This window comes from Rhyacophila brunnea, unplaced genomic scaffold, assembly GCF_057557595.1.
Source record: "Rhyacophila brunnea isolate RB1 unplaced genomic scaffold, BYU_Rbru_1.0 scaffold_21, whole genome shotgun sequence".
NCBI classification, from domain to species: domain Eukaryota; kingdom Metazoa; phylum Arthropoda; class Insecta; order Trichoptera; family Rhyacophilidae; genus Rhyacophila; species Rhyacophila brunnea.
In genome coordinates this window covers 3728952-3755070 of record NW_028232871.1, presented here as the reverse complement: position 1 = coordinate 3755070, position 26119 = coordinate 3728952, and the positions used below count along the sequence as shown (strand labels likewise).

General features: G+C 33.7%; 2 protein-coding genes across 4 annotated transcripts in view; both read left to right on the top strand.

Annotated features, from left to right (window-relative positions):
• The window catches only part of LOC147070616 (ribosome biogenesis protein BOP1 homolog), a 44392-nt gene extending 43602 nt beyond the window's left edge, over positions 1–790 (top strand). Inside the window, exon 16 of the mRNA XM_085949065.1 lies at positions 557–790. Within this exon, the coding sequence (XP_085805191.1) occupies positions 557–710 (154 nt within the window). The 3' untranslated portion in view covers positions 711–790. The remainder of the gene's footprint in view (positions 1–556) is intronic.
• Positions 791–4436: 3646 nt separating this feature from the next.
• Positions 4437–26119, top strand: part of LOC147070613 (SLIT-ROBO Rho GTPase-activating protein 1-like) — a 378477-nt gene continuing 356794 nt past the window's right edge. For all 3 annotated transcript variants that reach the window (XM_085948735.1, XM_085948736.1, XM_085948737.1), the window contains exon 1: positions 4437–4917. In XM_085948735.1, the coding sequence (XP_085804861.1) occupies positions 4830–4917 (88 nt within the window). In that variant the 5' untranslated portion in view covers positions 4437–4829. The remainder of the gene's footprint in view (positions 4918–26119) is intronic.

Below are 26119 nucleotides of genomic sequence, written 5' to 3'. Positions count from 1 at the left end.
AATCATTTTTCATATACTAAATCTAAACTAATAACAGTTTTTTATCATTATTTTCATGCTGAGAGGCAAGCGTTGATTGATTTTAGTCATATTATTGAGATTTTATTATAATGTTTTCTATCAAACGAAAGAAAAAAATATATGTTTTGGTACTCTGGAAAATAAGTCTCTACATTACTATGAGAATAGAAATGCTACGTACAAATTCGTGTCGTTTCGTAATTTCTGAGTGAACCAAAAAAAAATATATTGTTTTTAATACATATTAGTTAATTATATATAGACATAGTTCAATATTATTATAATACAGATAGGTTTTAAAAAAAAATGTAGATTCATTTATTCGATATTTTCAAGTAAACTGTTTGATATTTTGTTTGACATGGCTTTTAAAATTCTCTGAATAATTGATAAACTATTTACAGGAATATTTCAGTTTTACAAGTGTCATATTTTATTTTATTGATTAACGAAAATAGTTTCGATTTTTTTTGCATTTCATTCTTGTACTCATATTATAATGATGAAATAATTATTGTATATTAAATTTTTTCAGTGACCTGCTTCAAAATCCCCTCATAGTGCCACTAAAACAACTGCAGACACACGAATCAAATGACGACTTTGGCATTTTGGGCGTGACATTCCATCCTTTGCAGCCTTGGGTCTTCTCAGCAGGTGCCGATTGCACCATTCGACTATACACATAAAATAATTATTATTGAAGTTAATCTATAAGTCTCTATGTGTTTTAAATTTGTATTCTTAATAAAATGACTTTGATGAAAAACCCATATTTTCTTTCTTCTGTCCGCTCGCCGAATTACCTATGTACCTGTTTCGAAGAGTTTTGAAAATTCATTGCTGCCGTTGATGGAGATGTTGATATGAACAGAAACTGTACATAGTCCACTATCAGCTTTGACTACCTTGAAGTTAGTTACACAATAGTGATGTAAAACCTCATTGGCTACACACCTCATACTAATGGGATGACAATAAAAGGATCCTTATGCGAAATGTTAAAAACCAACTTAATTTACACTAAAAATCTAACTTAATTTAGTTAAAATAATGGTCTCCTTTATAATTAATATCACACTTTTCATTAACCTCAATCAGGGTTTTCCAAACTTTTCCTACGATGAAACACTTTGAAAATCTTGAATTTTTAATGGAACACCTTGTTTATTTTGTAACGCAGGTGAACGAGAAAAAACAATAAACATTTATTTTTTTACAACATAACACAAATAATTACAAGATAAAAAGAACTTTTTATAATATACTTACCACGTTTTTAAATTTTTTGTTGAATCATATAAATTTGACAATTCTATGTATTAATAAAAACTTTTTATTATACTTGATAGAAATACTGAATAATTATATAGAATACATATTGAAATGTCATTTTGATATTTCATATTACATGTTACATGATATATTAATAATTTAGTTGCTAGGACCCCCTTAGCAACCAACAATAATAACTTTCCATACAAAACAGAATTAACTGAAAATAAATTCAATCAAATTAAAAATGGCTAAAAGTATTAAAAGAATGCATTGTTGTCGTATTCTGATATATTCTAAAAGTTTCAAATGTCTAGCTAGTCGGGAAGTTAGTTAAAAATCTTCAATCGTCTAATAAAAATCATGGACAAACAATAAAAATATGTACTGGACACACAAAAAAAAATAGTACTGGACAAACAAGAATACAAGCTAATAAAAACGTAAAATATAATTGAATATGTCTGATGATTTTAGGTCCTTAAATTGCATATTTTCTTGATATCAGGCATAATATCGTCGCCAAGTATAATAATGTAAATGTAAATAATGTAATATCGTCAAGGGAGCCAAGCCACAAATTTGGCAAAAATGAGTAAAGTTAACAAAAGCATTTTAAAATCATCAAAAATGCAGTGGTCAATGGATTTAAACCACAAAACTCTTTTGACTACATCTTTTGTACATTTCAATATTCAGTGGTCAAGAGATATAACACACATAACTTCTAAGATACTATTTTTTTTAGTTATTTGTACAAAATAATAAAAAGATAACACCACACAGTATATTCTATGTTCAAAGTTTCACCGTTATATCTTTAAAAAACAAAAAAGTTCAATAAAAAAATGTTACTTTTTTTTGTCACACAAAATCTTTGCGCGCCTGTTTCTCAGCATTATGATTTTGTGGACTGGCTCCCTTGATATCTACGGCGACGATATTAGAAAGTCGAATTCTTATATCTGGTGTGGTGTCGAGCCTGTTCCTGGACTTTAACTTTATTGAAGCATAATAAGAAAATCCTGTTTCGCATAAATGTGTTATAGTAAACGGAAGTAAAACAATAATAACTTGTTTTGACACATTGGTGTACTCTTCTAATAAATTCACAAACATAGTTTGAGAAGAAGACGCTAAGAACATTTATTTAATCACAAGAATGTTTTTTAAGCATAAGCAAATATCCACACATTATTCTAGCTAGATCTTCTTCTGTTGTGTCTGTATGAGAGATGTGTTTACACTCTTCTCAACCACGCCTTGGCCACCGCGATGGCCGCGTCATTGACTTTAAACATATTATCATCGACGGTGCGGCTGGATGCAATAAGCGGACAGACCATCACATGCTGCACAGTTTTCTCGGTGCCTCATTCGTAGTTTGAATCATCGGAGTATCTTCTTTTCTTCATATTATTTATAGTTCTAGTTACCTAGTCCGGTTCGTATCCGATTCATCATCCTCTACATTGCAAAGTCCTGCGTGCCCTTCTTGTCAGGCACCATTGAGAAGGCTGTGTAGTCACATATCTCGCTCCACCTCGCTATTCTTTCCACTGCAAGTGGCTTCGAAATCTCCTTGGATAATCTAAGCAAGCTTTTTCTAGATTTTAGATGTGATTAAGGGCTGATTCGAAATTTTTTGACTGCGTTTCTGTCATCCTGTTTAGTTGAATGTGAATATAGTGCAGGGTAACAAGTAAACTAAAACAGGAACCGACCACAAATAGCACTGAAAAAAATATCTTTGAAAAGACAAGAGCCAAAAACTTTTAGAAAACTATCATTTAGGTAAGGGTTGACAACCGGTGACCCACACGTATATGTTTTGCAGTAGTCTGCTATCGAAGATTGACGACCAAATTGCAGCACACATTTTGGGCTGGTCCCAACATCTTGCACATTGAGTCACTTACAGAGATTGCATAGTCACAAGATTCGCTTTCTACTTACGCTTCTGCTGCCCTCTACCTTTCTTTCTTTCTTGGAGTGAATCGAGTTCTCATTGTAAAAAATATGAATCTTCTGTGTTTGATATTAGCTATAAGTTCTATTTGTTTTTTAGTTTGTCTAGAAACTTTCTAGTATTAATTTAACCTTATAAAATGCAAATTTTTATATTACTTTTTCCACTTTTATTAATTAAATCTGGACCGGTTTCGTCCACCTCAGAGGGTCATTTTCAATTAAATTTATTTAAAAGTGGAAAAAGTACTATAAAAATTGCATTTTATTAAATTAAATACAATGCATTTCCACCATAAATTGACGTTAACACAATAAAAGAAAAAATTTAAACCTTCTCATTGGTAATAATGATTAGCCTAGTAAATCTTCAGTGTATGTCAATACAGTCATATCTCGAACGTCTCCAGTCTTCTTATTCTCTGTTACTTTAACGTCCAGACTTTGACTACGTAGACCAGTACAGGTGTGGTACCCATGTTGAATTTTTTTTTTGATTTTTTTACTGCGCTCATGGAGACGCCCTCACAAATGAAAATTGTACAATGTCCACCTTCAGTTTGGGCTCACCTGCGATATAAAGTTTCATTGGCCGAAAACCGTTACGTCATGTTAATCAGTTAACAACTCATTGGCCTGACCAATGAATGGCCCTGAACACATTAAAACTGTCAGAAATTGTGTAGACATCAAATGTTTGTAAATTTTAACTAACTAAAAGTGTCCGATTGGTTTATATTCAATGGTTTCTACGTTGTAGATATTCCTTATTTTTTTCTTATCTTAATGGCATATGAACATCTTTAACTGTAATGTCAATATTATATTGTACAAAATAAATTATCGTAGAAAACTATATTACGTTGTATTATTATATAGACAACAGTTAATTAAATTGATAATGGAATAATTAATTTTAACGAGATTAGTTTGGTAAGACTCAAATCAATATATTTTTGTATTGTCTTGTATGTACATATTTGGTAATCTAAATAATGTGTGCTATCTTATGAGAATGGAATACAAAAAATGTACTCATTCAGAAATATATTTCACTAAAATTATTTTCGTCAAACTATTTTATTTTTTGTAATATGGAAAATATTTATTGACTATATCTAAAAGGAAAACATTTTTATGCGGGATGGCAACACTGTCCACAGTGAAATCGCGATTGCTGAAACTTTTAAAACACAAACAAAACCGTCAGGCGGCTGCCGACTGTAAAAGCATATTTTTAGTTTAGTAGTTGTGTCGCCGCTGTTTCTGTCTTCGTCAAGTTATTTTACGACCGGCGCAGATTTGATGTGTCGGCTTTGAACTGTCCGCTATTTTCGCATGTCTTCTTTATTTCTTGCCGACCAGACACTTATCAATATTTTAGTGAATGTTTCAGTGAATGCTTTGTGTATAATATATTTTTAGTAAGCACATGCACCAAAACAACAGTAATAGGTATTGTGCCCTTCACAGCTGTGTTAGTTTTTAGTGTATGTACATTGTATTATTTTGTTCCGAAGTAAAGTTGTCAAATAATATTTTATGTGTGCTAAGTGACAGTGAAGATGACTTCAGCCATGGATGAGATCGATCTAGACGTCAAGTCACCCATGAAACGTCTGGGATCCACCAGAAAACTTCTTATGTTCAGCAGTAAGTAATTTTTTAAATTAATGTTGTATCACAAACTGTCATCTACTTAACTTTTAATGCGCATCTATGATTAAAACATCCGGCAGAAGATTATTTTTATTACATCTTGTCATTATCCACTCAAAGAATTCATAATAATTTCCTCTTTGTCACTGACAATTTTAACAGAATACATTCAATTAAATATTTTTTAAGTATCTACTGAATTACTGAAAAGTTATGCTTATGTTTTTTTGTATAACGATTCAGACAGACAATTTAAGAAAAACGTACACTTTGTATCCAACGGATACTGCGTTCACAAAACCTGTTTTTACACAAAACTTACTTTTAGCTTTACTAGTTACAAACTATCATTGGCGCCTCGATGTTTTGCCGCACGCCCATACACATTCTGTATTATGCAAATTATAATACAAATATATAAGTACAACTTACTATGTTAATCGTACATTTTACTTTTTACTAGATTGTCACGCAACTTGGTTTTACTTTCATCTTGAAACTTTTTGCATTTAGTTAGTCTCTGAGTTTTCTTTGAAAACGAAAGTTTTGATTAATTACAATGGATTGCTAATGTTTTTTTTAAGATCTAACAAACAAAATAGTGACGAAATATAAATTCATAAATCTCCGTACCTATGTAGGTACTTATTTGATTAATTATTTTATCGCAAAATTTAAAACAAGCTGTATTTATGAGAAATTTAATTTTAGGATGTTTCTTCACAATCCACATCCTTCCTGTATGCGTTTGCATAATATAATGTACTTTCGCTGTTATCCAAGGACAGACAGTTGTGTAAAATAGATTATGAATTTGAAGACCAATCAAAATGAATTTCAGTATTTTTTACGTACGTTACAGCCAGAATAAAAATCGATGCAAGGTCTTGTGGTCGCCGATAAAATTACATTTTTCGAAATTATTAGCACAAATCTCGTCTCTGAAACGGACGATTGATTAATTTTGATGTAATTAATTAATAAATTGATTTCTGCAGTCTCTGATAGAAAATTATGCAGATTACAACCCGATTATTAGAAATTCTCCCCTGCGGTGCTACTATACACATGATCTCACTTTTTACGAAGATCAATAATAATTATTATAGGTATATTATTATATTACATACAACGAAAATGGGCATGCATTTAGTTAAAAAATATACAGTTTTTGGCCAAGTTATTCATGAACTGTGCCCACAAGGTAGAAAAACGTCCGAATTATCGGTCTAGAAGCCGTTGGATTGGATCTATGATTCTACGCGGTAACGCTGAGATAGAATCAGCTTGGAGAGGAATTCACTCACCAGTTCAGATCAAGGTTTTGTTTACTCTTCATGGCCAACACCCGTCACGTCTCCACACCCATACGGACGTTTATCGTGGCGTAACAAACAATAAGAGAGACAAATACGAGAATACTTTCAGTTTGAATAATCATCTTGTTATTTCGGTGGACCTTCTCCATCTGCGTATGATGTTATTTTACAAAATGATACTTTGCTGTATCTGTGCCGTAGAAACCATGCTGCAAATGCACTCCATATCGACGTCAGACAGACTTGGGTAACTATATAGCATGGCTCCCACAAAGGGGGGCTGACAGGGCTCTAGCCTGGGGGCCCGGGCTCAGGAAGGGCCCGGTGTGGCGAATCGACCAGATAAGTGATTTAAACACACATCATTAATTCTCTCGAATAGTAAAAAAATCGCTATTTATCTTCAATATTAGTACTTATTATTTAAAATTATGTGGTTGTACGATACAATGTTTGATTGTGTATCGATACTCGACAATTCAAATAGATGAATTCAAATATACAAAAAACACTAAATATAGGTACACAATAATTTTACCGCGTACACCATTTGGAAAACGCTACTGTAGAGCGTCACACTGCCTTCATCTTTAGCGATAGGTAGGGGGTCCTTCAAAGATTCTAGCCTGGGGGCCCGCTTCAGAATGTGGGGGCCATACTATCTAGTAAGGGTAATTTATTGATATTGACAAGATTTTATTCGGTTTACCAAGTACTGTTTAAAACGGCCTTGCCTGTTGTGAGTCACGGGGTGCGCACCCTTGAAAAGGGGTGTGCGCGACTGAAACCACCCTTCTTATACCGTAGGTATTACGGAAAATTGGAGCTCTGCGGTAGACGACAAAATTCTTGATAATAAAATGATGATAATTAAGTCAGCTGAAAAGTAAAGAGGAATATAAATGTATAAGTAGATCATAATAATATTATCAAAGCAATCAAATTATTACTTATAACTTACAACATTGCAGATTCATTTGTGACAAGCTTTGTACTGTATGACTGATTAATGATTACTAAGCTAAAAACGCCTGGTTTCAATTCCAAATTTATATTGAATTAAATAAATTAGACGGGGTATGTAACGTAAAATCGACTGATAAAAGGAATGTCACACCAAAATTCGTCACGAAATATCATTCGGCATCAGAGCAGCATAGTATGTATGTGAAGAGATAATAATGTAAACAAATTTGTTAAACAAAGTTATTTTTTGAAATAAGCACATATTATAAAACATTCGAAACAAGTTAAATTAATTGATTATAAATAATTAAAAGATAAAAAGAACTTTTTATATACTTACAACGTTTTTAAATTTTCTGTTGAATCATATAAACTTGACTTGACTAGCTTAAACAATCAAAAAAATTTGTGCTTGATAGAAATAATAATGAAATGTCATTTTGATATTCGTATTGATTTCCATAGTAACGCACGTATATATAAATAATTTTGTTGCTAGGACCACCTCCTTAGCAACCAATAATAGTGGATTGGATTACGGATTTCTTCCGAAATAACTTTACATAAAACACAGAATTAACTGAAAATGAATTCAATTCTACTTAAAGATGGCTAAAAGTATTAAGAAAATGCATTGGCATCGTGTTCTGATATATTCTGAAAGTTTCAAATGTCTAACTAGTCGGGAAGCTAGTTAAAAATCGATTGCAAGATTTGTACCGGATAAACAACCACCGGACAAATAAGAATACGACTTAATAAAAACGTTATAACATGTAGATACTATTATGCTTTCAATCTTACTTTGATTTTTTTACAATGATTTCTTTCTATAATTTTCTTAAATAGATTTCAATGGTACTTACTTGTAACTTATGATTTTCTTCGTACTTTAACACGTTTCCAGTGTCTAATCTGCACAATAATGGCCAATACTGCAAATTCAGAGGATAATAAGTTTTCTTATTAACAATGTTACATACCCACTAAAAAGATAGTTTCATCAATACATGTTTTGTGTTATGTTATAATACAAAGAGGTGGCATTGCTCCCTCTATATTAGTATGTCAATAAATTAGTCTCTTTGCATAAAGCATACTAGTTTTAATTTAAATTAGTACTTTGTGTAGAAATTAATTAAAATTATTAACATATTGTATGTAAGTATATGTATCCATTCCCACAAGCCGAGCAGCAAGGTTGATTAAAAATATCTCGATTAGTTAATAGCACCAAGTGTTCTGTTATTCTTGTTACGACACCCGACATTACAATGCTAACCGATTACTTATTTACCAGCTGAATAATTAATTATTCTTGTAACTAAATCATCTATTTTAATACGTATACCAGTCCAGTCATTCACAACCTTTTTTGTCTGGCGGAACCCCCAAGATATTTTGTTAAATTTGGGAACTCCCAATCCAGCTGACATAAATGTATTAATTAAGTTAATCGATTTTAATGTTGAATATTGAGCTGAGCGATTGTTAATTCTACAATCTATTAACTGAACTGTTTTGGACATTCTATAAATCAGGTATTTTTCTTTAATGATCATTTTACTGCTTTGCTAATTACTTTTCAAATGCAAATTAACACGTTAATTACAAAATTAATTAAAAGGGCCCGTAAGCATTGTGTTAGGCATAAAGCCCACCAAAAAAGCGTTCGGTGCGCTCACTACTGAGTAGGCCCCCTCCCACCCGCGCATTACCCTTCACTTATGTAATAAGGGGCTCAAGGAGCACAAAATAATTATTATTATCAGCGTCTCTCATAACAAAGCAATAAAAATATTATTAAATTTCTCGGGGCATGTAATTAATATCGGACACGCAATAACTAAACAAAAGTTCACTGTTCTTAAATAATGGCTTCTCGCCCGTCTTATCGACGACGCTTCGAGGAGTGTGATTTTGCTTGCCGTGTTCAATGAATGGACTACTAGTGCAGGATCCCATAGACTTTTCGTATACATAATATGCGGAACGCATTCTGACAATTGGAATAGGTTTTAGGGGTCACCAAGATATATAATGTCGATGTTGCCAGGCGATATTAGTGGTCAATTTTTTTTTTATTGAGGTTTTAATTTTTTTTCTTATAACCCACCAAAAATTGTTATGAGTTCTTCAATAAAACCAAGACGGGATCAGGGATTGATTGAAAATGCAATAATTGTACCATGCCATCGGCATGGTCGTAGAACGGTCCGTCCCGTTTGAAAAAATAAAAATAGCGGGTAGTGAAATGTGTTCAAAATTATCGATTCTTAGGACCCTTCTTGGCTTAAATTATATTATTTAGTAGCATTTTTGTATATAATCACCTAAATTGGTTTCTTTACTATATCTATGCATATGACATTCGTTTTAGTATTATGGTTAATCCAGAAACAGTGTAGGTTGCATATATAGGTAGGTGAATAAATGAAATAACTTATATAAAATGGGTTATAAGAAAAAAAATTAAAACCTCAATAAAAAAAAATTGACCACTAATTTCGCCTGGCAACATCGACATTATATATCTTGGTGACCCCTAAAACCTATTCCAATTGTCAGAATGCGTTCCGCATATTATGTATACGACAAGTCTATGGGATCCTGCACTATACGTTGTATTTTCGTTAATTCGTATCGCTGAGAATCCAAAAAACGATGACTCATGGGGCAGGCGGGCATAATGCGTCGTCAAATCCAGTGTGCGCTGGCGTATTTGATTACGTTGTATTTTCGATGATTTACACGCCACTTGTAAAATTTTGCGCGAGAGCCCCACTCGCTCCGTTAAGTGGGTTTTACGCCTTAAGCATAAGAAAAAATATTGAAATGCGTAAAATATACAAATAAGCGATAAATTAATGTCAAACTGACAAATCTAATTTTTAGAAGTAAATACACTTCTAATCATACATAAATATATGTACTTAATAGATATATGTATCGCAATTGACTTGATCAATCCACTGCTGAATGAAGGCCTCTAGAAAGGTTTTTTTTTTCAGATTAAGTGGGTATAAGTATTTGTAATATGTACGTTCTTGAGGTTTTTAAAAAATATGTATTTTCAATAATAAAGAATAATATAACATTTTAAAATCTTATGTTTATCCAGTATTGAATTAAAAATAATATGGTGAAATTGTATCTAACTTTAATATTTCTGCATGGCGTGCCTATTATAAATAATATAACACACGTGAAGATAGGCGAAACCTAAATTAATATACTGTAATTTTATCGCAAATATGTAGGTATTAGAGAAAAGTTATGTAGGTACTGAGAGGAGTGGAAGGAGCTAAGATAAGTCTCCATCCAGTAGTGGCGAATGACGTTGTGGTAGCAAAATATGGTTATTATATTATTTAGTATTATCTTGTAATACATTATTTTGGGTGTGACTTATGTTACAAGCAATCTATTAAATTACATGACACATCGCTGCAAAACAGAAATAATTAAGTATAAGTCTTCTCTTGTGAGTATTGACTATGCAGCATCTGTTCGTAAGAGTTTAAAGTTTAAACGTTCAGTTTGTTGGAATTCGTCCAATTTTTCTCAGCTTTGTTCGCCGGCAATAATATTGCTTGGCTGTTCTCCATATGGGGATAATGTTGTGAATTTTGAGGCTCTGCATTCCAAAGAAAAAAAGAGAATTCGTTCATTTGTTTTTATCTATTATTAACTATCCACTTATATCAGTGTCGCCAACTGTCATTCACAAAAACACGCCAGATATGGTAATAAAATAATTACAAGATAAAAAGAACTTTTTATATACTTACAACGTTTTTAAATTTTCTGTTGAATCATATAAACTTAAGCTTAAACGATCAAAAAAAAAATGTAAGTACTTGATAGAAATAATACTGAAATGTCATTTTGACATGTCATATTGATTTCAATAGTAACGCTCGTATATATTAATAATTTAGTTGCTAGGACCCCAGACCCCTAGCAAATATAATAGTGGATTGGATTACAGATTTCTTCCGAAATAACTTTTCATACAAAACAGAATTAACTGAAAATGAATTTAATTCTACTTAAAGATGGCTAAAAGTATTAAAAATGCATTGGCATCGTGTTCTGGTATATTCTAAAAGTTTCAAATGTCTAGCTAGTCGGGAAGTTAGTTAAAAATCGATTGCAAGATTTGTACCGGACAAATAAGAATACGACCTAATAAAAACGTTGTAAAATGTACATACTATTAAACTTGCAATCTTACTTTACTATGAGAATAAGACCATTTTTCGTAGTCCTAAAAAGCACAATGATTTTTTCTATAATTTTCTTAAAATTAATAGATTTCAATAGTACTTGTGACTTATGATTTTCTTCATATCTCAACACGTTTCCAGCGGCTAATCTGCACAATAATGGGCAATACTGCAAATGCAGAGGATAATAAGAATAAGTTTTCTTATTATCAATTTTACATACCCACTAAAAAGATAGTTTAATCAATACACTTTTTGTGGTGAGGTCGCATTGCTCCATCTATATTAGTATGTCAATAAATTAGACAAACAACCACCGGACAAATAAGAATACGACCTAATAAAAACGTTGTAAAAATAAAAATAAAAAACATTGTAATAAGCTAGATGGCAGAGAATATTTAAAAAGTGTCTAGAAACTAGCATTTCAAAAAAATATGTCATAATTATGTACAAGATTTTTACATTGTTTTTACAAGAATAAAGATTGAAGAATTTAGTATTTTTAGCTAATAACATAAATTATAAAATAAAAAATGAATCCAGGTATGTAATAAATTTCGTCATTATTTTGTATGTAGGTAACATTTATCTGATTTAAAAGACAAAACAGAGATTAAACCAGAAGGTTGGTTTTCAATCAAATCTGGTGTAATATTCTAGCTTTATTACGGAAAGTTTTAAGACGGTACTTCAGTGAAACGGCAAATAATTTTCAACTATAGGTGCGACGAAATTTCGGATTGGCTGGCAATCGGAGAGCGATAGTCGAGCTGTGTGAACACGTCAATTTGTTTTGTGGGGGGGAATTAATTCTTAAATCGTGTAAAGATGACTAAAAAACGTTACCCATTTACTTGAAAAAGAAAACATGTCAATGAATGTATTATTATTATTATTAGTAATAGAACGACAAACATAACATTAAATGGACGCGTGTTGACTTTTTATGGACAAATTATGTTTTGTTCTGCACGCGTCATTTGCACAATCTTCGCGTCGCGTAGTCACGATCGTCTTAAACCGTGCCCCAGTTGAAGTATAGCCTTAAGCGGTTTGATCTGGCAAGAGAAATACTATGTTGGCAACGCTGCTTATGATGTTAATACCAACGTCAAAGTAGACAGGTACCTACACTAATTATCGGTATGACGATATCTATTAAGCCTCGTATCACGTAAATACTTCGTTAATCTGTTTGGCTTGGCTGCATATCGCACAAGCGTTTCCGAAATTGCCAAAAACGCTTCGCCAGTCCCGAGCATGAATCGATTGAAAATTTGATTACTTTTTAGTATGGTTTTAGTACTTATGAAAACATAAAATAATAAGTACTTACTATCATCGTCAAACCTTTGAATTGGCTTAAATTCTTTATAGAAACACTCCACCTGTTTATTACTACTACACTAGCAAATTGTCAGCTGAATGCAGAATTACTATTCTTGCCAAGGACCGAACAAAAATGGATCATAAGTGCGAGTGAGAAAGCATTCGGCACGATTATTTCTCCGTGATATGCAATAGAGTAAGATAGAATTTCTACGGCTGAGTTAAATATGTTTTGTACACGTCGCCGGTAAATATTGATTTGGATGACTACTTTCTTTCTTTCTTCTTTCGACCATGTCAGATCCTAATAGGATCATATGGGCCTCCACAGAGTAGAGGTTTGTATTAACAGATTTTGTTTTTTACGAGAAATGGATGTCAGCCACTTTGCTCAACCTATTAGGTCCATACCCTGACAGACACAAATTGAAAAGCAATATGTGCCAGACCCAGGATTCGAACCTGGGACCCACGGCGTTATAGTCCAACGCTTAAGCCGCGCGGCCACCGTGGGTGTCTACATGTCTGGGATGACTAGTCAATTAAAAACAGAGGGCGTGTTTCTGAAATTTATTGTTTTTGTGTTAAATATAACGTTAGTGCTAATTATGTTTAGTTAATTTCGAAAAAAATATGGTTTAACTATGTTGTGTTTAAATTTGGTAGCCGTACCGAGAAACAACATGATGGTATAACGTTTCATGAGGTTTTTCAGAGGTTCTACTGTGCGTTATACGCAAGAAACACGGTTTCATTTTGCCGAACAATACACACTCTCTTTATATTATTACTTTGAGATTCTAACTCACATTTGAATTTTTTTAGTAGGGGCTCTTTGAAACAATCTACTTCAATTATTTATTATTTATATAAATAAATGTATACGTCATATTTTGGTATAACTATTGATGAGAAAAATGATGTATACATTTGTTTATATAAATAGTACGCTGTTTCAAAGAACATATCTGTAAAATATTTCAAATATGAGTTGGAATAGTTCTGCATTCAGCTGACAAAATATTACTAGGTGGCACCTGTTAACATTCTCATATATCTTCTCTCTATCTAATCCTTTCTCATACGTTTACGTGAATGTTCTGTCTCGCTGTCTTTGTTCTGGTGTCTCAATTATTTGTCTGTGAGCTGCTGCATCAGCCTGGCGGAGTCTTTGTAGAGTCTCCTGACTTTGCCGAGCACTCCAGCGCTGAACACATTCAGTTGTCAAACGGCGACGCTTAGCTGGTGGTTCTTCGTCCATAATGTTCCTATTTTTTGATTGATTGTGTAAGTTGTCCAAGGTCACAGTAGGTTACAGCACCATATCCATATTATAATTACAAATCTATTTGATAACACACTACTTTCTCGACAATCTAATCACTTGAAATGCTATCACCTGTCAAACTATTATAATACATGTCATTTGTTTTTCTTTCGATTAAAATATACGATTCCTCCGATTTTTCAAATTTAGAATATGCCTTTATACGTTTGTCTTTTACATATTTTCATGTGACGTATTCTTTCATGCGTTATCTATGGACTGCTTTGCTATTTAAATTTTGAGAGGCATATGACCTGTCACCTGATGCAAAGAATGTTACAGACCTACAAACTTATCTGGAGAATGAGATGGGGGAGCCACTGTCGAAAACTACCCAATCACGACTCGTAAGTGGCAAAATCTTACATTCGAATTACGTTATTCAATATGGCGTCCTATGGTGGTTCGTAGTTCCATTTTTGGCCATTCTCCAGATAAGTTTGTAGGTCTGTAACGTTATGTAAGTAAATCTAACCAACAAATTGTTGCCGTTTTTACTAAAATTCCGATTTTCTTAAAATAAATAAGATACTCTAATCTCTCTACCATACGTGGATATCAGTAGTGAGGAGTGGGGGTAGGCTGTTAAGATTCGACATAACTAGTAGGATTAAGTTAATCTAGATTAGGCAGGGTTTAATTGAATTTTAAAAGACTAACAAATACTATCTACACGTTGTAGTATTAGTTCAATGAAAACAAAATACGTTTGACTGACAAAGCTTAGTGTGCACTATTTATGTCGGATCTGAACAGTCTTAGTCTACCTCCATCCTACGTATGCCAAACGCTCTATATGGTATTCCAAATACTGGTAAGTATTTTGGAACAAGTTTCTATAGGTACTAAGTATTTTTTTATACTGGTAGTAAGTATACTTAATCTTCAAAATCGACCAGTTTTCCCATCTCTAGTTTACAGGAAGCCAGCGGCAAACAAATATTGAACATAGCCGATATACTGGATTATTTGTTAGGTTAAGTTAGGTTAGGATTGGTTTTCATTCTTGAAGTGATGAATTTTGTCAAAATCGGCTATGAAAATAGAGATGACTGTATACTATACGATTTCCGATGAGAAAACTCACGGCGGACTGTGCTACGGTGAAATGCAATACGTACAATTTACATGTAGCCATACCTAGAAGATGCCGATGGAGATAAATAGTACAAAACTAAACTTAAACCCAATTAGAATTCAAATTCTTACTTTTTATTATAAGTAGGTAATACGTAATATTAGTTTTTTTTAAATGTTGTCTGGTTACTCTTTAAAGTGGAAGCAAAATCTTATTTTTGGTTTACTATTATAAATTTTTTTTTTCTATCAATTTGTTTTGAATATTGAACTTTTCCTTTGAAAATACAAACATATTAATTAGGTATGGAATGTCAGCTTATCTACTATATGTCTGATCTCGATAAGTTAACACGGTTATTAAAAAACGCATTATCTCAGATGTGGCAAAAAAAAATCAAGATTACGTGTTCTAGAGTGATTCAATTAAAATGCGATTTAAATGAGATGGTTTTGTTTTTTGCCTCGACTGAAATAGTTGTTTTTAGAATAATCAGTTTACCCACTGGCTGCCGATTAATCCGTGGCAATGAAATGTAGAATGTCAAATATCAATTTGTTATTCTCAAGTGTGAGATGTTGACATTATGTAAATGCAGATGGGGGATACTGATTGGGAAGTTGTCCAGAGTGTCTGGACTATTTCATTTGACTCATCCGCGATTTCAAGTAGGTACCTACTCATTTATCTATAAACATACATACATTTAAAATCGACAAATTGAATTTTCACAACGGTAAGAAATTAGATGACGATTAGCTTTTTTAAGCTGTGCTAAAATTTGCATTACCTACAAACAACTAGTGTTTACATTATTTAAGGCTATACCTCAGTTGAGGCATGGTCTAAAAAGATCGTGGCTAGGCGATGCGCGGATTGCGGGTCGCGGGTGCAAATGACGCATGCCGACCGAAATATAATTTGTCATTATAAATCCAACATGCGTCCATTTAATGTTCTGTTTATTGTTCTATTAGTAACAATAATAATATATTCATTGGCATGTTTTCTTTTTCAAGTAAACGGGTAACGTTTTTAGTCATCTTTACACGATTTAAGAATTAATACCCCCGTCGCCATTACGAAACAAATTGACTTATTCACACCTCTACGTTCGTTCTCCGAATGCCAGCGAGTCCAAAATTTCGTCGCGGCCTATAGTTAAAAATTATTTGCGTTTCACTGATGTATCGTCTTAAGAGCGTACATAAGTGAAACGGCAAATAGTTTTCAACAGTAGGTGGAACGAAATTTCGCAGTCGTCGCCAATCGGAGACTGACAGCGAGGTGTAAGCACGTCAATTTGTTTTGTGATGGCGTCGTAGGACTATATTCTTAAAACGTGTAAAGATGACTAAAAAACGTTCCGCATGTACTTGAAAAGGAAAACATGTCAATGAATATACTATTATTATTACGAATATAATAATAAACATAACATTAAAAGGACGCATGTTGAATTTTTATGACAAATTATATTTCGTTCGGCTCGCGTCATTTGCACAATCCGCGCATCGCCTAGTTACGATCTTTTTAGACCATGCCTCATATGCATTTATTTTTACTGGTTTATCAATGAGTAGGTATAGTTGTCAGCAAATATTTATTATACATGTGTAAAGCTCTAGGGGCGGCAGGTTATATGAAAGTATGGTGAAGCAGGCTAGTATGGTGAAAAAGTATGGTGAGGCGGGCTGGTAATCAATTTGTTGCAAAATTTCCAAGTTAACATTATAATGTTATATATGTACGTTATATTGACCAAAGTAAATCCTCCGTGATACCCTGAATTTTTTTTATCGCTTCGCTATTTCTCGTAAGTTGTCTGCTACTGTTGGCCTGCTTCATTCAGTTGTATGAGAAAGCCGATTCCTTGCCCCTCTTTTTATCTCTATGGTAAAGCCCCTACTTAGTACTTATTAAACTGAGTACTCAAACAAATATCGACGGATATAAGTTAAGTACATAATATTATCTAAAATTTCGTTGATATTTTTTTGCTACACTATATTTCTTATATACCTATAGATAGATAGAGCAGTAGTATTCAAAAGATATGCGTATAAATTTTTAAGTATTGACAATTTATTATTAGATATTATTATTGACAAAGTCTATTACTTGTAAGTTTTGAAATACCTACCAGATTCCTTCCGCAACAACAAATTTAGATTAGAATTTAAATAAGTAGGAATGTAAGTATTTATTTTATTAGGCATGCATTTATTGGTAGATAACGATGAAATGTCAATTTATGGTTAAATTGACATGCATACATCAAAATATATTGACAGGTACGAAACCCGCGAGGTATTTCATGCGACATCACTTACAACGTCATAATAATTATTGCCTTTTTACCAAGTTTTTCTTAGCTCGTATTCTTGTTTGTCCGGTGGTTGTTTATCCAGTACAAATCCTGCAATCGATTTTTAACTAACTTCCTGACTAGCTAGACATTTGAAACTTTTAGAATATATCAGAACACGATGCCAATGCATTCTTTTAATACTTTTAGCCATCTTTAAGTAGAATTGAATTCATTTTCAGTTGATTCTGTTTTGTATGAAAAGTTATTTCGACACCATTATTGGTTGCTAGCGGTCTGGGGTCCTAGCAACTAAATTATTAATATATACGTGCATTACTATGGAAATCAATATGACATGTCAAAATGACATTTCAGTATTATTTCTATCAAGTACAAGGACGTCCCTAGACAAAATGCCGCCCCTAGGCAGCGTCAAAATGCCACGCCATTATACAGTATTTTGTATTATCCTTTCATGACTTCTATATATTACCTAAGAAATACTCATTATGAACAAAATATATACCACAAAATTTAATTTAAATGCCATGTCTACTTCAATAGACAATATTGGGCGTCCACGGTTTCAGTTTAAAAATACACCTGACAACTTTCAAAACTCGCAAATGACTGACAAAAATATTTGGATAAATTAATTAGATACCTAAGTATGTACCTACCTACAATTCAGATATAATTCGCAAATCTGCACGTGTCATTGCTGACAGCGGAAGTAAACTAGACATCGCGAACCCGACGAAAAAAATACAGTCTTATTAAACCTTTTATGCCAATTAATACATTTTGTTTCCTACTAGTGAGCTGATTTTTTTAATGGAAAGATATTTCCATTATTACTAAGTTTATGTACCTATTCCTATATATATATATTATGATTCTCCTCGATTTGCCGCCCTTCGAGTAACTGCTGCCCCCAAACAACGCTCAATTTGCCTACCCCCACAGAACGTCACTGTCTGATAGATCCTGTTGGTTAACCTAAATAAATTTAAAAAAAATATATGGCAATAAAATTCATATTTTTTTCAAAATGAGTCTGTTGATGTTTTAAATATCACATTCTAGGACGGCTAGCCAAAATGAATGAAAAAGAAGCTCCTGCACATGTGCAGATGCATTTGCACATTTTGGTATTATATTGTCGAGGGAAACTTGTTGCTTACGACATCACCTGTTTTTTTTTTCGTAGTACAGTAACTTACATAATATTGTATGTTTGTGAATAAATACTAATAAAATCACATCAAGCTATACGACGTGTTGCAGTCGGACGAGCTTTGATGTGCGATACAGGTTAATATTATACGTAACATTTTTTTTAGTAGTAATATATGTATAAGGTTGATTTTCGATATGCAATATTCTGGCTTTTTATGAGAAGTTTTAATAAACTGTTTGTGATGTCGAAAAACAATAAGTAAAGTTGTCAACGCTAGTCGATACACTGCGAAATACTGTTTATCGATTCATGCTATTGCATACTCTAGGTCTATTGATTAGTTTATGTTTATAAAATATGTATAATGAAGTAAATATTAATAATCACTGTAATAACAATATATTGTTATGCAGTATTATTCTCATTATCATAGTGCGTTCTATTTCGTTATCAATGTAACAAACTAACTCACCACAAAATGTTATCGCTGTGCATTTCAAACAAAAATAATCACAACATTACATATGACTAACAAAATAATACAACTTATTTATTTACTCAGAAGTGGCATTTTCGCACTCGCCTATACCATTTGGAAGTATGATAGTATCTAAGTATTGAATCTACGTTAGTGATTCCCGCCATTTTTTTAAATCTCGTGGAACCCTTAAGTACTTGGATGACACACATCAATATCCGGTGTGTCAAATCATAAAATTAGTGTCGCAGGCGAAAAAAAATGTAATTTTCACGTAATATACCACCAAAAGTTGTAGTATTCGTATTACTTCTTTAATCTGCCACCTAATAGCTTTCCCTAAGCAACCCATAACCGTAATTAGTACTTACCGACCTACCAAGTGAATAAATGTACGCCTGTAAGTACTTTTATTATGATAATAAAATTATGATAACATATCATGTATAACAGTAGATATCTTCTTCTTATTGTGCCATCCCCTAGCGGAGGTCGGCCACCATCAAGGCGATCTTATCTTTGTCGTCTGCTACCCGGAACAGTTCGGTGGAGCTGCACTCGTACCAATCACGGAGGTCCTTAAGCCACGAAATGCGGCGTCGTCTTCTGCTACGCTTCCCATTGATTTTTCCTTGAATGACAAGTTGGGGAATGCTGTATTTTTGTCCTCTCATAATGTGGCCGAGGTATTGTAGTTTCCTGGTTTTGATACTACGTAGAACTTCTCGGTCCTTCCCCATTCGATTGAGAACTTCAACATTTTGTCACCCGGTCAGTCCACGGAATTTTGAGGATGCGTCTATACAGCCACATCTCGAAAGCTTCAAGTCTCCGTGACATCTCTTGGTTTGGCGTCCATACTTCCATACCATAGAAAAGAACTGAGAGCACATAACAACGTACCATACGCAGTCTCAGACCTAGGTTAAGATCTCGATTGCTAAGGAGGCGTCTCATTTTGAGAAAGGCGCTCCTTGCGATCTCAATTTCTAGTTTTTATTTCCTGAGACTGGTCCCATTTCTCATTGACCCATGTACCTGTACTCAGTATTATTAGTAAAAAAAATACTTTTTATGTTTCCTATAGACCACAAAACATAATATTATGTAAGATATAAATGTAAAAGTCAGTTGCCATGGATCAAGGTATTAATGCCGGATTGATTGGTTAATTACTTTACGCCGGTCTGGCCATATAACACGAGAAACACAAAGCGCGCCGAATGTCCTCAAATATTACCAATAAACTATTGAAAATAACATATTGTTTAACGTGTGTTTAAATATATCCCATATTTTTCCACACTCAAGATTCACACCTTGTTACAACTTCACCTAGAAGGCAACCCACTTTCCATTATCTTACTGTTCCCTGGTATAGACTTTTGCAATCATTTATAATAAAAAGATTACTCTATGCTGGTGGTTTACGAATTTTTTCGTTTCATGGTTCTCTTAGTATATAAAGAATTTTTGACGGTGCTTTAAAAAAAACACCGTGCACAACAACGTGCACCGTATGAATGACAATGAACCGGCAAAGAGAGTGATGTCCAGCAATCCAATAGGACGTAGAAGAAGAGGGAGGCCAAAGATTCGCTGGTTAGATGGAGCTGTCAGTGACTGCCGTATTCTGGGGGTACGAAATTGGAAAGCGGCCACACTGGATAGGGACAGGTGGAGGGAGCTGTTGGAGGAGGCCAGGACCCACACCGGGTTGTCGCGCCCCTGATGATGATGACCTGATGATGCTTTAAAAAAAACGTACATATGTTCTGATCACCCCTCTTCATTATCCGATTCTAGATTTTCCTTTTTTACGGTAATGTACGGATTTCGAAATAAGGTATACATGTGAGGGTACAGTTCGGTTATGAGGAATACAGCGGAAAGCACATTTTGAAAATACCCGATATACTGGATTATTTGTTAGTTTGGGTTAGTTTAGGTTAGGTTGGGTTGGGTAGGTTCTTTTAGGTTTGGTTAGGTTAACCTAACAAATAATCCAGTATATCGGCTATTTTCAAAATGTGTTTGCCGCTGTATTCCTCATAACCGAACTGTACCCTCACATGTATACCTTATTTCGAAATCCGTACATTACCGTAAAAAAGGAAAGTCTAGAAATGAAGGGGGGGTGATCAGAGGATATGTACGTATTTTAAAGCGCCGTCAAAACATCTTTATATATTAAGAAAATCGTGAAACGAAAAAATTTAAAAATTCATAACTGTACCAATGTAAGTTTTTGAAAAGAAAAAACAACTGAGCACAGCGATTAATTAAAGAACTATCTCTAAAATCAAGGACGAATGGTTATTGTAGGAAAGGTCATAAGGAAAGAGCAGAATTTTATTATCTCACGGAGAAAACAACCATCGAATCTATCATTGCGCTGTACGGTCTGCGGCGCCGATTTGCGCCTTGTTTGAATACCACTCTTCTAGCTCATACAAGTGGTGGTGATTGAATGAGGCGTCTACTTGCTCATTTCTAAAAAACGATTAGTAAAGCCAGGAATTCTTTTAATGATTTATCAAGAACTCCCGCCTAAATCTGTCCTAAATAAATCCTTCTTTGAATTCGGAACTAACGTAAAAATGTGGGCATATTAATTTCTCAGTAGAACGTTTTAACTACCCACTATTATAATAGTCTGTGATCAGCATAAAATCTGGCAGGACATTCCGTACGTTTTCTGTTTGGATTTGTTTTCTTTCCAGATTTCTTTCCGCTCATTTGTATAAGTAAGACCTATGGACGTATTATTGAGATGTAACAATATATTATTCACCACAAGACATGTCCATTATCGCGGTTTTGTCGACTAGCCATTATTTTATAACTCGTTATCTGTTCGGATCGGAAAACAGAGTAAATTAAATCAACTGGGAACCCAGAACTAACTATTCACAGACGAAATAAAATATTTAAATGCTTACATTGGGGAAAATTTATATGTTATTGCTTTTCCCTCATATTTTCTTGTTGAATTTTAATTAAGTCGTAGGCATTCATCTGCTCTCTAAAGTTCATAATCTTCTCGATGTCGTGAATATTCAATATAGTAACATATATCGCACCCTTGCAACTAAACTGCCACAATCCAAAAAATGTCAAACAGAGAAAATCAGCTTTGAAGTTTTTACCTTTCGCATTTTTGTACTGTGTTTTTTTAAATATGTTTAGATATTGAATGAAGTTTTGACTTGAATTTGATGACTTAGAGATATGAAATTTTCGGTACATATACTATGAACGATAGACAATTAAACGTAGTAATTAACTCAAAACACGTAAATTTGGACTTGTGGCGGTTTAGTTGCGAGGTGCGTTATCGAGATAAAATAGAACTTACGATCGCAGTCGATAATACAGTACTCGTTACAGAAACACACACTAACTGAATTTATCATATTATATATTATGGGTAGTCGATATCAAACCTTTCAATCAAGTAGTTAATAAATAATCTCTCATTTCAGTACTCGTTCCTCGCATACTGTGTTTGTCCGCGCTATATGTATAGGTACATAAAACTACCAAAGTAATAATGCCATAATATCATGTAATATTAAAATAGGCATGAAACAATAAACAACCATAAACATAGTTCTGTGTTTATTAATCAATCATGTATCCATATAAAAAAAAAAATAAACTTAGTATGTAGTTGGATGTAATACCAAATTTAAATATAATCTTTGCAACCAAACATAAAAAAATTGCTAGTTTGCATCAGTCACATTGATTGCATTGATTAAAGTAAACGACATTATAATATGTTATTGTTTAATGAAAATCCTTTTTGTAGTCAGTGCAATTTTGAACGTATGTATTTCATTTTCATTCGAGAAAGTACTATTGTCGCACAGACAAATGTTAAACTGGAAAGCAGACGACAGCCCAAAAAAGGTTGAGAGCAAATTAAAGATTACTCGCTCGCCTAAAAAGTTAAATTGTCTATAATTCTGTCATAAAGTAGAGGTTTGTTGCTATTGGAATAAAATTAGATGCTTAAACCTGTCCCTCAATCTATTGTTGGCACACCATTATATCTATAAATTTATTGAACACGCATAAATTTAAAAATATAGCCTGGACATTGGATTCCACGTAAAATTTTTAATTATTAGGATATATATATCTAGTTTAATTGTCTCGTGAATCATAGGCTTACAAAACTGACGGTATACTACAGTAATGGTAATATTATAAGTAGATATTTGCTATATTTTTTTTATTAAATAATCTTCAAAATTGCAAAGTTTTCCAGAGCGTGAAATTGGATAGATATTATTCAATATTACAAATAATAATTTTGTGGTAAAACAATACAGCGGCTCTCGTAATGTGCATAGTGTTTGTTGTACCTAGCTGTCTGTCTGGTTGCCTACGGTTTATTCAGAAAATAAATGCAATTATAATATTCTATCTGATTGTCTATGTCACAGGGTTTCCCAAACTATGTTCCCCGGAACACCAGTGTTCCGCCGAACCTGAATAGGTGTTCCGCGATCATTTGGTAAGGTTTTATACACTGCAACACATTTAAAGATCTTCTACTAAGTAGAACTAAAATAAGTAAAACTAAAATAATTAAAGAATCTACTACATATTGAAAGGCGAGTGATAATCAATCTCCACTGATGTTTATGACGTCAAGTATCTAGATAGGTCATGACTCCCACATGGAGGGGGCTGACTGGCCTCTAGCCTGGGGGCCTGGGCTTACGAGGGGGGCCCGGCGTGAGAGATCGACCAGCCAAGTGAGATAAACACACATCACAAACATGCACTAATAGTAAAAAATGCTGTTTTCCTTCAAACATACTAACATTTAATAGTATGTGGTTTCGCCATACTTACAATTTTTGATTATTGTCGATATTTGACATCTCCATAATATTGTGCATATCAACATAAAAGTGGGTATTGTTATGTTCATTTTTAACATAACTAACTTTGATACCGCTGGCAACCCCGATTATTATCGATGGCCACGTTGAAAGAGCGTATGCGATTAGACAGATGTCGCGATTGGAATTTCCGGAGCAACGTCAGGTCGCGTGGTGTGATAGAAGCAACATGGCGTTTTGGTTTTGTCTGCCGCCCAGTACAGTCGTGCTCCGTTTGGATTACCCATTAATCATGGACGTCACCTAACGGAGCACGATGCAGCCGTCGTGTCAGGAGTCTCTGATCGTTCCAATTTGAGTATTTTAAAACTATTTATTTAATTCACCATTCTTCCTTTATGTCTTTTCAAACTTAGCTGCTTGTATTTAAAGTTAGTACGAGGGTGGGTCAATAAGTCCTTAGAAAAGCCGACAGGTGGCGCGACTAGTACTGTAAGCGGTTTGATTTCATGCAGCGGCACTACCGATTCAGTATGCTGCGAAGTTTCAATCAGATTGGTCGGGTTGTTGTTTTTTATTTTCGTACATTTAAAAAAAAAATTTGCTTGTTTACAAAAATGGAGAAAATTGAGTTTAGAGCTGTTATTAAACATTTTAATATAAAAGGGTTAACAGCAAAGGAAATAAAAAAAGAGTTGGATTTAGTTCACGGCATATCTGCTCCTTCACTTGCAACTATTTATAACTGGTTAAATGAATTTAAACGTGGTCGTACATCAACAAAGGATGAACCACGCTCAGGACGTCCTGTAGAGGTGACTACACCAGAAATGATCAATAAAATCCACGATATGGTGTTAAGTGACCGAAGATTAAAGTTGAGTGAGATAATTGAGGCTACAGGGATCTCAAAAGGTAGCGTCATTTCTATTTTACATGACAAATTGGGCATGAAAAAAGTTTCTGCAAGATGGGTGCCGCGTTTGCTCACAGTCGACAATAAACGCAATAGGGTGGTGGCCTCTAAAGCCCTGTTGTCGCTCATGCAACGCAATCCGGATGAATTTTTTCGTCGCTTTGTGACTGTAGATGAAACATGGATACACCACTATACTCCCGAGACGAAAGAACAGTCAAAGCAGTGGATTGCGAAAGGCGAACCATGTCCAAAGAAGGCGAAAACCGTAAAATCAGCTGGTAAGGTTATGGCTACTGTATTTTGGGATGCACGTGGAATTATTTTCGTTGACTATTTGAAAAAAGGAAAAACAATAACAGGGGATTATTATGCATCTTTATTGGACCAGCTAAAAAACGAAATTGAAGAAAAACGGCCTCATTTAAACAGGAAAAAAATCCTCTTTCATCAGGACAATGCCCGTGTTCACACATGTTTACGATCAATGGCTAAAATTGAAGAATTGAAGTTCGAATTGGTCGACCACCCACCGTATTCGCCAGATTTAGCCCCCAGTGACTTTTTCCTTTTCCCAAACTTAAAAAAATGGCTAAGTGGACAACGTTTTTTTTCAAATGAAAAAGTCATCGATCGGACAAATGCTTATTTTGAGGACCTTCCGAAAACTTATTTTTCTGACGGTTTAAAAAAAATTGAGAAACGTCTAACCAAGTGTATTGAGCTCCAAGGAGATTATGTTGAGAAATAAAAAAAAAATACAAAAATAAAAACTGTTTTAATGCTTTTTTCTAAGGAATTATTGACCCACCCTCGTATTTAAAATTTCAGTATCGAGCTGCTTAATAACTTTTTAATGTATTTCCTTTTGCTATAATATAGTTTCTGTCAAGTATAAATCTCTCTTTTATTTATTGTTCCCAATTCTATATTCCACACTGTAAAATATTTATTATCTTTCACGGTCGTAAGATCGTGTGGCGTCCAGAAATTTATTGTGTACATCCTAAACCCTGGATTGCACGAGCCTTCAGCCGTGTAATCCTTTTTTTTTTAAAATTAAAATTACAGTTGTCAGTTGCGAGATTTCTGAAGGAATGCGGAGTTCAGCTTGGAAAATATCAGGTAACTTTACGGCCCTTGTTTCTTGCTCATGCTTTAACTATCATGCATTAACTATTTTACTTTTACTTAACCTCAT